This window comes from Lontra canadensis, unplaced genomic scaffold (genome assembly GCF_010015895.1).
Source record: "Lontra canadensis isolate GAN:19392208 unplaced genomic scaffold, GSC_riverotter_1.0 scaffold29, whole genome shotgun sequence".
Classification (NCBI taxonomy): domain Eukaryota; kingdom Metazoa; phylum Chordata; class Mammalia; order Carnivora; family Mustelidae; genus Lontra; species Lontra canadensis.
The window spans coordinates 5,799,450-5,815,565 of NW_022631023.1; the positions used below are offsets into that span (position 1 = coordinate 5,799,450).

General features: G+C 41.7%; 1 protein-coding gene across 6 annotated transcripts in view; it reads left to right on the top strand.

The window, feature by feature from the left end:
• Nucleotides 1-16,116, top strand: part of LCA5L (lebercilin LCA5 like) — a 38,503-nt gene that overhangs the window by 16,686 nt on the left and 5,701 nt on the right. For 4 of the 6 annotated variants that reach the window (XM_032865308.1, XM_032865307.1, XM_032865309.1 and 1 more), the window contains 5 exons: nucleotides 2,891-3,231; nucleotides 3,507-3,644; nucleotides 7,271-7,785; nucleotides 9,723-9,860; nucleotides 13,866-13,950. In XM_032865308.1, coding sequence (XP_032721199.1) covers nucleotides 2,901-3,231; nucleotides 3,507-3,644; nucleotides 7,271-7,785; nucleotides 9,723-9,860; nucleotides 13,866-13,950 — 1,207 coding nt within the window. In that variant the 5' untranslated portion in view covers nucleotides 2,891-2,900. Of the gene's footprint in view, nucleotides 1-2,890; nucleotides 3,232-3,506; nucleotides 3,656-7,270; nucleotides 7,786-9,722; nucleotides 9,861-13,865; nucleotides 13,951-16,116 lie in introns of those variants that run through there. The other 2 variants (XM_032865310.1, XM_032865311.1) reach the window with 2 other exon arrangements.

Sequence of the window (16,116 nt, forward strand, 5' to 3'; positions counted from 1 at the left end):
GGCAAGGCTATGAGGGCCAAAGGGCAACATTTTTGGATCTTTGGAATCTCGTACACCAACATCTTGGTCTCTTCTTAAGCATTTGCAAATGTTCAAAAGTGAGGATCTTTGCCTGTGCCTCTGTCCACTGTTACACAGCAGAATGGGTCTGGAAAGATTGATTCTTTGCCTTAGGATGTGTGGTGTTTGCTGTTGTGATGCTTAATGAAAAAATTCCTGACCTTGAAGGGGGAAAACATGAACAACTGTTTCACCCGTCTGAGCGTGTCCTCTTCACGTGGTCTGAACCTGTCCCCTTCACATGGCCAGGAGTAGCTGATGTGAACGCAGCTTGTGGGAAGTAAAAACACTTGTGAAAGATTAAGAACAGTACTAATGTTAGTAGGATTATTGGGGCTAAGATTTCTGTCGTGGGGAGATGGTGAACCGCCTCCTGCATTCCATGAGACAAGGAGAAAGTTTGAGAGTCAAGCCAAGGCAGAAAGAGGCAGAAACTGATTTACGGAAAAAAACCAAAAAACTTAGTAGAGAGGACATTAGATCCCTTTTGGGAAGGGTCTGATGGCAGCTAATTTCTCTTTTGCTTTTTTGATAAAACAGAAGAATTGAGGGTATTAAGTGAAAAGAAAGTAACCCTTGTAAAGCCCCTGGGAGCTGAGTTCCTTTGTTTCAAGTGCGTTGATCCAACATCCCCTGGTGGCATTACTGTGCCTTAGTGCAGTGACATTGTAGGGGGCGCGGAGCCGTCTGGCGTCTAACTAAAGCCAGCCTTCTGGAGGGCCCACGTTTGGGGTCCTTCTTGTTTGATTTCATATTGTCTCCATTTTAAATTCTCACTTCAGATAACTCAGGGCTTGCTTATCAACAGTATCCAAAGTCCGTGTGCAAGGGCGCCAGGCTGCCTCAGTCAGTGGAGCGTGCTACTCTTGATCTCAGGGTTGTGAGTTCGAGCCCCATGTTGGGCGTAGAGAAATTACTTAACAAAAAAAAAAAAACAAACAGGGACGCCTGGGTGGCTCAGTTGGTTAGGCGGCTGCCTTCGGCTCAGGTCATGATCCCAGCGTCCTGGGATCGAGTCCCACATCAGGCTCCTTGCTCGGCGGGGAGCCTGCTTCTCCCTCTGCCTCTGCCTACCTCTCTGTCTGCCTGTGCTCATGCTCTCTCTCTCTCTCTCTAACAAGTAAATAAATAAAATCTTTAAAAAAAAAAACAAACAACAACAAAAAAAGTTTGCATATGTTGGAATCACTCTTTCTAAATTACTGTGGCTCAGGGCTATGTGAGAAGCTACGTGCAGCGGCTGTCCTGAGCGATCTCGGAGCTGGACTCACTGGACCTCAGAGAGCAACTTTCCTGTGAAATTTGTGTTCTTGGGGAGTATGCATTTGACTGTGGGCTGCCAGCTCTCCCAGGGCCCTTCAATCAGGAAGGAAGGAAGTATTGCTGATCTTGTGGGGCGCATGTAAGAGAGCTTGTGTGAGAGACATGGTCATCCGGCCTTGTTTGTCACACAAATGGCTCAGTTCAGTCAAGTTCAATACTACTGCCTAGGCTCTAAACCAAGAATTTAAAAATAAAGTGGAAGTAAAATGCAGTAATCTATTTTTCACTGAATGTTAATTAAGCAGGGTGCCAAGAACAAAGTGCCAAAGATTTATTTTAGCTACATGGACTCTGAAACAGTGTGTGAAAGTTGCTTGGAGGAGTAATTCACTGAACTAAAACTTTCATGACCTAAACATTCCTGAAGAACTACTGTGTTTAAATCTCACCTTGTACGGTACTCAATTTGAATCAAATCCACTGTCTAGGTCTTAATTAAATTAAGTTATTCCACCCTGGTCTTCGGTTATAAGGACTTTGGACTATGTGGGATCTTTTTTGTCTCTGATGAGAAACTAGGATCACTTCATCAAATTTCATTTCCATCTTCAGTTTTTAAACACATTTCTTTGAAGTCTGCTTTACTTTATTCTTACTTAATTCCTAAGTAAGAGGTTTTTTTTCACACTGAATAGTTAAGTTTATAATAATTAGACAAACTCAGTTTTGATTTTTCCAAATCCATTATTTGTAAAAGTCCAGTCTTTATGTAGCTGTAAATATAGGCAGTTCGTTATTAAACAAATGTGAACTTTCCGTTGAGTAGGTTGTCTTCAAAAAGCCTCCGATACTTGGATGATTTTTCCATGCAAATCAGCATGTTTTTCTGACTTCCTTCTGTCATCATGTAACATATAATCAGGGAAGTTATTTTCATGTTATAATAGTCTAAATAAAGCACAGAAAGGAATGCAAATTTTTTTAATTAAAATGTAAAAAAGCCTTATAATTATGGATCAAGTGTTCATCCCTGGGACTCACTATTACTCTTATATTTAGAATGAATGTGAGCTCTAGAGAACTACTAGATTCATTAGTTGTATTCTATATTACATGTTTAATCTAAAAGTGTAATTTCATCACTAATAAATAAAAGTGTGTGCATCTCCACAAATATGTCTGGCTTTCCTCAGTCTTGCACTTCATACCAGCCACCCACACCTACCAAGTACTGTCATTTTCTTCAAGGCAAAAAAAAAAAAATGTCACCATTCTTAGAGAACAAGGATGTAATTCAGTAATTCATAAATTGTTGTCATTGTTGTTCTCTGATACAAACTTTATCTTCCATGACCTGTGAGCATAATCTCACCAAAGTTTGGTCTCATAAATCTTATATCTTATGTGGAGAAAACATAAAAGCCAAACTGAGATTTTTCCAGAAAATAACTTGAAAGGAATGTATTGTTTCCCTTTCCTAGTCCTCCATTTATAGTTAAGTATAATGAGGCATATGTTCATTTTAATGTCAGTAGCTATAAATCTAAAAATACTTTTCTTCTGTCAGGTTGTTTACTATGTCTCTGCCTGGTCCAGCACAAACAGACATAGACCGGCAGCTCCCCGGTGCGGCATTAGGACCTGATAGGCTGGCCGCTGAGTGTGGGGGCAGCCCGGGCACAGGTGACTGTCCCAGTGGCAGTCCTGGACACGCCTCTGATAGGAGTGTTGACTATAGCAGGTCCCAGTGTTCCTGCAGAAGTTTACGTTCTTGCTGTGATTACTCAGAAGACTTTCTCTCTGAATGTTCAGAAACTGCTCTTAATAGAAATTATTTAGAGAAACCCATGATAAAAGAGGAAAAGGACGAGAAGAAAAAGTACATCTCTAAAATCTCCCAATCTAAAGGTAAGAAGCAGTATTTTCCAAGTAAGACCAAATTTCTGTTTCTAATGACATTTTTATTTAATGCTCTAGTATTTTAAGTAGACCACATTCCGTTTTATTATCCTCCCATATTTTAAATGTGTCTGTATAAGTGAAATTTTATAGAAGGAATTAGGAAATAGAGAAATTAAGAATCATAACAAGACAGCAGGAAGTTAGGCTGAAAATGTAAAGCCTAGCTCTCTTGCCCATCTTACCCTCCTGGAGCCCACTAGTGAGGCTGGTTCCGTTTTTAGTTAACAGGTGGCCTCGTTACAAATACTTGGATCTCACTGGCTTCTTGCCTTTCATCTCAGCTGAAGAACCAATGTTTGAATTGCCAATGAAATGTAAAAACCTGTTTCAACACCCCAAGAAGATGGGCTTCAAGTCCGGTGAGGCAAAGGTCATCCTTTGACACAGGGGTGGTTCCAAAGGCTGTTGATAATGTCATTCCCTCACAGACTGTCAGAGTACTGACACCATCCCTTCCTAACTGTCCAAACTGGAAGGAGCCTTGTGATATCCCTAACCTCATTCCCTACCTGGACCGTGATGACTCCCTTCCATTTTAAGCAATCCTGGGCTTATAAATACCCCTAATAGAGAAATAGCTGAAATGCTCTTCCACTGTGACCACCAGAACTGCCATCAGTCAACAACTGAAAAATACGTTAGCATGTAATGCTGTATGTGGAACACACCTACCGTCACCTTTACCCCATATCTCCCACCCCCAGCCTCCTGTGACCAGGTGTGCCTAGGACTCCCTGTGCTACTTCTGAATCATCATCAGGTCCCCTTCTTCTAAGCTGTAGGATAGGGATTCTTAATCTAAGACCCATGTCTGTGAGTCCCATGAAAATCTTTGCATTTTTTTGTGTCTATTTACATTTGTAAATTTTTCTAGGGAGAAGGACCCATGAGCTTCTACCAGATCCTCAAAAAGCTAAAAGCCCCTTTCCTAGAGAGGTGGGAGCCTTACACTCATGGGCCAGGCCCACGGTAGGACATGAAAGGTCCAGTTCCTTCTCTCACCTAGGACTCTGTCAAAAGAAGTCTGTTTGTGGCATTTGGAAGAGATTATCACAATAGAACCCACATCGTGGGTAGACTCCATGTTATAATCCCTTAACCACATTTGTAATTTATAAAACTCTGAAAATCAAACATTTTCTATACCTGTGGCACCCAAACTGATTCGGCAACAAAAACCTGATTTGGACTAACATGAGACTGATCTTTATTCATTTCACTTAGTGTGAAGAGTCCTATATTTCACAAGAATATTCTTTGATTAAAGTCTGCTGTCCCCAACCCTACAGGGAGTACAATGGAAAACACTGTACATGCAGTATAATAATAATAATTATTATTATTATTATGGTGAATAATAATAATAATAATTCAGAAACAGTCTGGCCCCATGGTTTTATGACAGGGGTCATGGCTCTATACACTACATTTTGTATCGATTCTGCACTTTTGTGGGGCTGCATGAAAGGCAGTTAACATTTATAAAACTATTTCCATAGGAACTGAACTTTGGGTTCTAAGTGCCTGATAACTTAACTTCTAAAAATTGTTTCCTCATTTATTCCACAATTATTTATTGAGTGTTTTATGCAAGATACCTGGTCATAAATTGGGGCCCTTCATTAAAAGTAGTATAATCATTAGGCCAAATCTACGTCATTGTATGAAATGAAATAGAAATTGTAAGAGATACTTAACTCTAGCAAACAAACTGAGGGTTGCTGGAGGGGAAGTGGGGGGGATGGGGTAACTGGGGGATGGGCACTAAGGAGGGCACGTGATGAATGAGCACTGGGTTTGTATGCAACTGATGAATCACTAAATTCTACCCTGAAATTAATAATACACTACACGTTAACTTAAAAACAAAAATTGTAAATTTTGTCATTCTTACATGTGTAGTTTAGTGTAATAAGATACAAAATCATTAAGGACTCAACCCTGTTTCAACTTTCCATAACCTTAATTAGTATACAAATATACATGATATGTATGGTATGAATTTATTCTATATCACTCAAACACAAGTGGTATATTTACCTTCTGAAGGAGACAAATCTGGTTCGTCCTCCCCCAAACACCCACTAAAGTAGGCAGAAAATGCAATCTCGGGCAGGTTTGGGAGATGGAGGGAGGGTGGGTAGCCTTACACAGATGAGAACACCAGAGAAGGGTTTCTGGTCCTTCATTCTCATCACTTATGTGCTCCTTGTCCAAGCACACTAAGAGGCTGACACTTCCTGTTTTCAAAGCACCCATACTCCGTATGCACATTTCCTCCTGGGGCCTTGGCCAGTGCTCCCAGGGCCACAAAGATTCGTCCCAGGCACCCACTCCTTCTGACTCTGCCCTTCCATCATGTGAGTGTAGCATAAGACAGGGACAGAAGTCTCCACTGCCCACAGAACCCACCACCCGTCATCCTTCTAGTCAGGGAAATCCCTCTTTCCACCAGGTCACACCACCCAAGAGCGTAAAATATTCTAAGCTGGGAGTCAGGCTTCCAAGTAGAACATGTAGGACCCGACACCCCTGTTGTAATCCAGCCCAACCCACATTGCCTGGGTCTGGGGCTCCCCTAGCCAGCACCCAAGGTATTAAATTGCCTGGTGTCCTAGTAGGTGTCCTAGAGTCAGCCCTCCGCTTTCCAATTTTCAGTGTACTCAAAAACCTATTCCAAAATACTCAAATATCCAAGCAGAGCCCTTATGAAATCATTCCCTGTGGGACGATAGTTGGAAAGACAGTCCATCGATTATTGATATGATGCGGATACTATGATCGTTGTCACCCATGTAGTCTGTCATAGTCACGATCGAAATGCTTTATCCCTGAAAGCATCCTCAGTTTCTGCTGGCTCACTTGCGTCGCAGGCAGAACCCCCTTCCTGCCGCCCATACCAAACATGTCAAGCTGAGTCTCAGATGATGTGTGCACACTCGGGCCAATAGCTTAATGTTTGGACTCCAGTGACATTGGCCACTGAGTGCTTTCTCTCTCGGGGATGAAGACCGTGTTTTTTTTAGATCCTAGAATCTAGTTTCAGTCTCTCTCAGAATGTGGATATAATAATACACATGCACACACACATACACAGGCAGTGTGCACATATATGTACATAAGTGTCATACGAATGCACGTACATATGGGACCTGGGTTCTCTGCCTCCCCACTCCCTAGCTGTGTGCCCGCTGGTAAGTGACTTCATGAAGCATCAGTTTGTTCATCTTTAAAAGGGGATAATAACGCAGTGACATTACGTATACATTTGACATACTCAGTGCAGTTATATAAGGTTGGTGCTTAGAAGTTGGGTGTAATATTATTTAGATACATTTTGTTTAAAATAGACTTCTAAATACAAGCCAACTAACTACTTCCTTTTAAGTCCAGTCCAAAGTAACGGGGGAAATTGTCTATGTTGGACTTACTGAGAGATGGAAAATCCATACAATTCCTCTAAGCAGCTCAGTGGCTTTCTGGGGGTTTTTTTGAAAATATGAGACTGGACTCTAAGGTTATTCTCGAATTGCCTTATAACATATTATCGGAAGGGTTATATCAGAAAATCTACATAAAGCATTTAGTTCAATGCTTAACACACGGTAAGCCCTTAGTAAATGATATCTATTATTATGGCTTTTAGTATAGCTTTAATAATAGAAATAAGCATAAGTTTTCCAATGAAAGAAGACCTGGTTTTCAATCCATGCTGTGTGTCTTTGTGGTTATGGAACCTTGGACAAATGACTTACAGTCTTCAGCCGTCAAACAGACTCCTGCTGACCCTGAGTGAGGTATGAGGTATCCTGCATATGAAATCCCTGCCCTGGAGCATGGCTAGCCATTACATGCGTTCTTTCCCCCTCTAGTTTGCCTGTGTACGCATGCACAGGTGCGGGGGTGGAGGAGGGGGGGCACAAACGTGTATATCTGCGTCCGTATGCGTATTACTAGTAACAAACTGGATTGTCTGCTCACACAGGCCAGAAGGAAATCTCAGTTGAAAAAAAGCACACCTGGAATGCACCACATTTACATTCCCAAAACAATATGATTACCCAAAGAAGAGACGCTATGACTCACCGCATACTGTCAGCAAGGCTTCATAAGATCAAAGAGCTAAAAAACGAAGTAGGGGACATCCATCGTAAGTTGGAAGTCACAGTCCTAGAAAACCAGTTTTTGAAAGAGCTTCAGCTTAGGCACTTGAAAGCTATAGGGAAATATGAGAACTCACAAAATAATCTACCTCAAATTATGGCAAAACATCAGAATGAAGTCAAAAATTTGAGGCAGCTACTTAGGAAATCCCAGGGAAAGGAAAGAAGTGCATCTCGGAAACTTCGAGAAGCTGACAGTGAGCTGCTCAAGACTAAAGACGCCTTGCAGGCCCTGCAGAAGCTTTCTGAAGACAAAAACCTTGCAGAGAGAGAGGAACTTACTCAAAGACTGTCTGTCCTTACAACAAAAACGGAGGCAAATGACAAAAAAATACAGGTCCGTATTTCAGAGGCCTAGAAATTGTAATGTCCCAAAATGGACATGGAGAGGGTGTACATGCATCACGCTTATGAACCTGTGCAGTGAAGTATTACTAGCTGCTTTGCTGGCAGGCCACACCAGTGATGCTGTCTAAGGAGGGGGTCGGGGCCAGGGGCAAGGGGAGATGTTCCTTCTGCGGTCTAGTGAGCTCATTCTGCGGCCAGGCTCGTTTGTCTGGAAAGGACCATTCTCTAAGCTTGTTGGTGTGCTGGAAAGGTTATTGGGTCGGGTTGGGTTGGGTTGGGTTGGGTTGGGCTGGGCTGAGTGAAACCTCTTAGAAGCTAACCTTCTACTTTAAATTGTTTATTAAAAGCCTACTTTCCTAAAAGCCTGCCCCCTGCATCTCTCCCATCCCTCATATTCCTTGGCCAGTTGTCTTCTCACTACCTCCAACATTGTTGGTATGTTTGAGACAGAAGTGCTTCCTGGATAGTGCTCCTGGGAACAGGGAGGGGAAAGAAACTACAATCATTGACATGAACGCACTGATCTACCTGAAGGCACCCGGTCATCAAAGGCTCAGGGACTGCCCCATAAGGGATGATTTGGGGGGACACTCTGATTCTCCTGAGAATTCTGCCAATGTCAGCAGAATTTTAAAATTTTAAATATTTAAAAATTTTAAAAAATATTTAAATACTTTAAATTTTAAAAATTTCCTGTTTAATACCTCATTATGTGATGGTAAGAGGCCAATTTTTTTATGAACTTGAAATAACACATCAAGTTCATTTCATGTACTTTCTTATCGGTAATTTCCTCTTTGGTAAAAATCTTCCTCTGCTTTCAAAGAGAATTTTCTCCCATAAAATGAGCAGCCTCATTTTCAGTCATGTAATTCATAATCCAAAGTTCTATTATTTGACCTTCTAAGTAATATTGGACCCATCTTAGCACGTGTCCGTCAGGGAAAAATAAATGTATTTTTATCTCATCTACATATTTTTACATACATATGTTAAGTAGTTCGTGTTTTATGTCTGTACTTTGGTCTGTAACCAAAATCAAAAAGAATTCAAGAACTATCAAGAAGTATCTTCTTATCAGATGCACTTGGTCATATGAGAAATTTTGTTTGGTTGTAGGGCATTTGGTGGTTGGAGAAAATGCTTATGAGCCAAAACATGTAGTATTTTTTTTAATGTAAATAGTTTGGGGACTGGAATTAAAAATTATTTCATCCTTCTAGCTTACCATATTGCCCACTTTTCTTTAAAGAGAAAGTATTAATACTATAATGAGGGAAAAAAGAAAGAAAAGGCCTTTTGGCCAAGCCTTTGTCAAAGTCCAGACCAAAGAGTTCTGCAATAAAATTATCATGCTGGAGAGGATGGAGAGGAGGTGCCCACAAACCTGTGAGCCCTGAGGGCTGATGGCTGTGGTGCCGGCAGAGATCTCCTGGTCTTAGAATTCCTTCTTCCTTGAGGGGCTGGGGTGAGTCTCTGCAGGAGCTTCCAGGGTCAGTCAGCAGAGACTCGAGCCCTCACGCCTGCCCTCCAGCAGCTGAAGCTTGACAGAGCTCCTGAGTTCACCTGCCACACTAGCAGGTCTCCTCCAGGTGAGCCCAGCCACTTGGGCTGAGTTTTAAAGATGGCGTTGGTTATATTTATTCGTTTTCAAGAAATGCTCAAAGGCTGTTTGTATTTTTAGATCAAATTCCAGAGTGTAAAAAAACATTAGGTTCAAAATATACTGATTCTCTAGAATTAGGATCTAGGGTTTTTTGGCTTTTGTGTCTGTGTGGTTACATTTAGTTCTAATATATGGCATGTACTAAAATTGTGTTAAAAATTCACACTTCTCATTGATGCAATTGCTGCCATTACAATTGAAGTTTTTTTTAAATAATACTACATTGGTGACATAAGAGTTGAAATATATACTGTTTTCAGAGCTTGGAAAAACAACTGAGGTTGAACAATAGAGCTTTTAATCGGCAGCTGGCCATTGAGACCCGGAAGACGGTAGCAGCTCAAGTAGCTACAAAGACCCTGCAAATGGAAATAAAACGCCTTCAACAAAAACTTAAGGTACTTCTTTTAAAACAAAATGTAACAAAATTTGTGAAATTTTCCTTCCCAAAAATATCAGAACTATTCTTTAAATTATTTAAGAAGCTACAAAAAAAAAAAAAGAATCTATTTCTCAAATTAGCTTTTTGTCCCTACAATCATACGAACAGATAGAAGATCTGAAATTACTTGGATGAGTTTCCAGCCTGGTGAATGTGTGCAGTAGGGAGAAAAATTAAATCTCTCAGCTATTCATTAACAAAACCCTATTAACATTCTCATTCCATCACATGAATTAATATTATTTTGTTTTGCTATAATTTTAATGGAAGCCAAACTAATTTTTTTTTTAATTACCTTTCATCATTAAATTATGGTGAGTAATTTTAGTGGCCCACAGATTTATTTTAAAGTCTCTCTTGGAAATGTTTGCAAACCAGTTCTGTTTCATCTGGAAAAATGACACGGCTTTTTATGATTCATGGTCATCCCTGGTAATGACCCAAGGAGAAAAGGAATAGAAACTTTAAAGATGTTTTAAGTGTCCTGACTGCCTTGGTCACTATGGCTGCATAACATATTACTCCACAATTTAGTGGTGTAAGAAATGAGAATATTAATTCTGTTCACGAATCCACAATCTGGGCAGGGCTTGCTGGAACGAGCTCATCTCTGCCACTCTTGACATCAGGTAAGGTGGTTCAAAGATGGGGGCTGGAATTCTCTGAAGTCTCACACATATGTCTGCAGTTGGTGCCAACTGACAGCTGAGATCATAACTGGGGTGTTGGCCAGAACCACCCACATGTGGTGTGGGCTTCCTTACAACATGGCAGCTAGGTTCCAAGGAGAAGAGTGCAGAGATATAGACAGAAAGAGAACCAGTCACATAGACTCTCTTCTACCTCATTCCCTTTGTCAAGGCAGTACAAGAGGAGGAGCAATGGATTCTTGATGGGGAGTCACCAGGTTCTGGAAGAGCAAGAGACCAGAAATGGGATCAGAAATACTGCTGAACCAATTTTAGAAAAATGCAGTCTGCCATATTAACGTAAATCATTAATACCTGAATTTGGGAGAGCATGGTCCCAAAGATCAAAATTTCTGTTTCTGTACTTTGAAACTCATTTTCTTCTCTTTTTCTTTTTTTTTTAAAGATTTTATTTATTTTTGGACAGGAGAGAGAGAGGGAGATGGCGAGCATGATCGGGGCAGTGGGGCAGAGGGAGTAGCAGACTCCGTGCCAAGCAGGGAGCCCAATGTGGGACTCGATCCCAGGACTCTGGGATCATGACCTGAGCGAAAGCAGACACTTAACCAACTGAGCCACCCAGGCGCCCAGAAATTCATTTTCAAAGTCATCCAACACCAATTCTAGACTCTGCTCCATTTCTAGAAGTCAGTCTTCCACAGCTCCCAAATGAGGTACTGCACCTCCACCCTATATCCAGGCTACAAGCTCACCCCTGTCAGTGTGGCATTGTCTATTAAGATACTGTTTCCTGGGGCACCTGGGTGGCTCAGTCGGTTGAGCGGCTGCCTTCGGCTCAGGTCATGATCCCAGCGTCCTGGGATCGAGTCCCACATCGGGCTCCTTGCTTGGCAGGGAAGCCTGCTTCTCCCTCTGCCTCTGCCTGCCATTCTGCCTGCCTGTGATCACTCTTTTGCTCTCTCGCTCTCTCTCACAAATAAATAAATAAAATCTTTAAAATAAATAAATAAATAAATAAATAAATAAATAAATACAAACCCTGCCCTCTCCGGTTCCGATGTGCAAAAATGCATAATGTTTTTTATTTTCTGTAACTATACTTCCTTACGAGCCCCATTCCCACAATGGGAGGTGAAAACAGGGACAGATATGGAGATTAAACAGAAGCTTGTCTCAGTCTGTTCCAGTTAAAACTGGTCCTAGTTTAGGTTGTCTCTGAGGCTTGCAGCAGTTTTCCCCAACCCCATCTCCCATTTCTCGGTGGAGATAGCATCTATGGGGGGTGGTGCACACTTTCTGTTGGTAAAAGGAGAAAGAGGCCCCTGACCCTCTGGGACCTCTATACCTAGTTCTACTGAGAAGTGACTGGTCTTAACTAGCCAAGCCCATGGGATCTGCCTGGTGTCTACTCAATATGGCCGGTGAAACTCACAGCCTCTTCTCTGCCGGTCAAATCTTGGTGATCTTCATTTGTTGTCTGTTGATGCCAATGCCTTGAGAGCCATCTGTCATCTGATCCTTGGCTAGAGCATCAATCCTAAAGCACGTGCTGTGGGATCACTTGGGTCGGTAACCTTGAGGACTGGGGAACCGGTTCCCTAGCTCTCCACGCAGTTCCGCTCTGTGGGGTCCCACTCCTTGTGGAAGTGAGGGAACCACTATCTTCGGCCCTTTGCCTGGACATTGCATTTAGCCCTTTCCACTTAGCACTTGGCAATGCCATGTTACTCCAGCTCCACGCTGACCTGGGGGCCTGATGAAGAGGTTTGAATTGCCTGGGCCATGCCAAGGCCGCCTGTGCTGAGAGTTTCCCAAAATTCAGAGTTGTTTATTCAACCCCTTAATATCTCTGAGGGGCACGGGGAGACCAGAACCCCGTCCAATCTTTCTCTCTCCCTCCATCCCTCCCTCCCTGCCATCTCTGCCCCAACCCTTCCCTCAGCCTCTTCCTCCAGGCTTTCCTGTCTAATCATGCAGTGGAAGACACCTTTCACTCAGATGCTCCTTTGATTGTGGTTTTGGATAAACTTGGTGGTCTTGAGTCTAACGGGCTTGCCTCTTGATGCACGTGTAAGAAGAGTGTTTGGTGCTTAATGAAACCTTCTCCCCCCCACCCCCAACAAGCCAGGATTTCATACCTTTTGTTTTGCCAAGACTTTAAGAACTCAATACTTTTGGGCCACCTGGGTGGCTCAGTCGGTTGTCAGTGATTGTCTGACTCTTGGTTTCGGCTCAGGTCGTGATCTCAGGGTCATGAACAAAGAGTCTGCGTGGGATTCTCTCTCCTTCTGCCCCTCCTGCTTGTGCTTATGCTTGCTCACACGCACTCTAAAATAAATCAATCAATCTTTAAAAAATAAAGATAATAAAATAAAAAGTCAATATTGAGATTTAAAGCTGAACAATAATGCCTTTGTTCTAGGCTTTACCCACCCTGCATGTACTGTCTAAATGCAGCCCTGTCTAGTAGAACTTCCCGTGATGGTGGGAATGTTCTACCTACACCTCCAAACAGTGTGGTCACTAGCCACAAGCAGCTACTGAGCATTGGAAACATGGCTAATGTGACAGAGGACTGAACTGTTCATTTCATTTTAATTAGTTTAGATCACAACATGGCTAGTGGCTGTATTGGACCATGAGAAAAAAACCAGCAAACTTCACAGCACAGACCCCGGGGACACAAAAAGTACAGTGAAAAAAGCTGGCTGGGGAGAGGGTAGTGGGGTTATGGACACTGGGGAGGGTATGTGCTATGGTGAGTGCTGTGAAATGTGTAAATCTGGTGATTCACAGACCTGTACCTCTGAGGCTAATAATACATTATATGTTAATTTAAAAATTTTAAAATTTAATTTAAAAAGAAAAAGAAAAAGAAGCTGGCTCACAAAGCCCTCAGCAATATTGTCTCCGTCACAAAATCTGTTGCTCTGTTAAAAAGTACTTTTTGGGGGTGCCTGGATGGCTCAGATGGTTGTCTACCTTTGACTCAGGTCATGACCTCCAGGTCCTGGCATCGAACCCTGTCAGGCTCCCTGCTCAAGGAAATTCTGCTTCTCCCTCTTCCTCTGCTTCTCCCATCTGCTGGTGCTCTTGCTCTCTCTCAAATGAATTAATAAAATCTTAAAAAAAAAAAAAAGTGCTTTTTGGTGTCAGGAATGATATATAATGTTATGGCTGATTTCTGTTTCTGCTAGCATCTGCAGATTTTATTCAAAGAATACTGAGTCCACGTAAATTGTTTTATAGAAGAAATCAAGGCTGATAATTGCAAACATTTACAGAAAATTTGGTATTGCGGTTCTCTTTAGGAGAAGGACCGAGGGCTTGAAATTAGAAACATCTATACTAGCCGGATACTTAAAAATTTACATGACAAAGAAGATTATCCAAAAGGTACATTTTAATTACTTTTGGTCCAAATCTATTTTTAAGGATGTAGTTGTATTTTTCTACTTTATATCAAGCAAATGATGGATAGTTTAAAAATTGTTTTACTAGGTATTGAAACATGTTGTGATTCTAGAAGAATAATGAGCTGTGGGATATGGTCGAAACAGTAGGAGGGCAAAGACACCCTCTCCTGTCCTCCCAGCCTCTGCCAAGTCCCCATATGTCCTTACTGTAAGCGGAGCAGGAGCCCCACTTTCCAGCTGGGAGCAAAATGTCTGTCAGACAGTGAACTAAGCACATCTGTTGGCCAGTGTGTGGGTTTTTAAAATCATCATTTAGGTACAATTTGCCTAAGTAAAATGCACCCATTTTCAGTGTGCATTTCGGCGGGTTTTGACAAAAGCTGATATGCATGTGACCAGCAGCCCGGTCAGTATAGAATCTCCCCCTCCTCTTGAGGCAAACACTGATTTCCTGTCAGAGCAGCTTCCTTCGCCCACTCTGGAACTTCCTGAGTGGAGTCACAGCAGGTGCTCTTCTGTGTCGGCTTCTTCTGGTCAGACTAATGCTTTTGAGACTCACCCGTGTTGCTGCTGCCATCATTCATTTGTACCTTTTCATTGCTGAGTAGTATTTTCCCTTCAAGACGGGTCGTACTTATCCGCCCCTCCCCCAAGATCTAACAGCATAAGACTGATCAAAAGAGGTGCAATAGGAACACTCACCCCTGGTTTGGTAGAAAAAGCTACTCCGTGCTTACTTGTTTTTTGTTGGTGGTGGTTTTTTTTTAACCGAAATTCAATTAATTAACATATGGTGTATTATTAGTTTCCGAGGTAGAGTTCAGTGATTCATTAGTCTTATATAACACCCAGTGCTCATTACATCCTGAGCCCTCCTTAATGCCCATCACCCACTTACCCCATCCCCCCCACCCTCATCTCCTCCAGCAACCCTCAGTTGGTTTCCTATGATTAAGAGTATCTTATGATTTTTCTCCCTGATTTCATCTTGTTTTATCTTTCCCTCTCTTCCCCTATGATCCTCTGTCTTGTTTCTTAAATTCCACATGAGTGATATAGAATTGTCATTCTCTGATTGACTTATTTCACTTAGTATAATACCCTCTAGTTCCATCCAAGTCATTGCAAATGGCAAGATTTCATTCTTTTGATGGCTGAGTAGTATTCCATTGTGTATAAATACATCTTTATCCATTTATCTGTTGATGGAAATCTGGGCTTTTTCCATAGTTTGGCTATTGTGGACATTGCTGCTATAAACATTCGGGTGCATGTGCCCCTTCGGATCACTACATTAGTGTCTTTGGAATAAATACCCAATAGTGCGATTGCTGGGTCGTAGGGTAGCTCTATTTCCAACTTTTTGAGGACCCTCCATACTGTTTTCCACAGTGGCTGCACCAGCTTGCATTCCTACCAACAATGTAGGAGGCTCCCCTTTCTCCACATCCTTGACAACACCTGTCGTTTCCTGACTTGTTAATTGTAGCCATTCCGACTGGTGTGAGGTGGGATCTCACTGTGGTTTTGACTTGTATTTCCTGGTGCCAAGCGCTGTTGAGCATTTTTTCATGTGTCTATTGGCCATTTGGAGGTCTTCTTTGAAGACACGTCTGTTTGTTGTCTTCTGCCCATTTATTTTTTTAATTTTTTATTAACATATAATGTATTATTATTAGACCCAGGGGTACAGGTCTGTGAATCATCAGTTCTGCCCATTTCTTGATTGGATTATTTGTTCTTTGGGTATTAAGTTTGGTAAGTTCTTTATAGATTTTGGATACTAGCCCTTTCTCTGATAAGACATTTGCAAATACTTTCTCCCATTCTGTTCGTTGTCTTTTGGTATTGTCAACTGTTTCTTTTACTGTGCAAAAGCTTTTTAACTTGATAAAGTCCCAATAGTTCATTTTTGTTTTTGTTTCCCTTGCCTCTGGAGACATGTCTAGCAAGTTTCTGCACCCAAGTCACAAAGGTTGCTACCTGTGTCCTTCTCTGGGATTTTGATGGATTCCTATCTCAAATTTAAGTCTTTCATCCATTTTGAGTCTATTTTTGGGTATGGTGTAAGGAAATGGTCCTTCTTATGTATGTGGTTGTCCAATTTTCCTAACACCATTTGTTGAAAAGACTGTCTTTTTTCCAT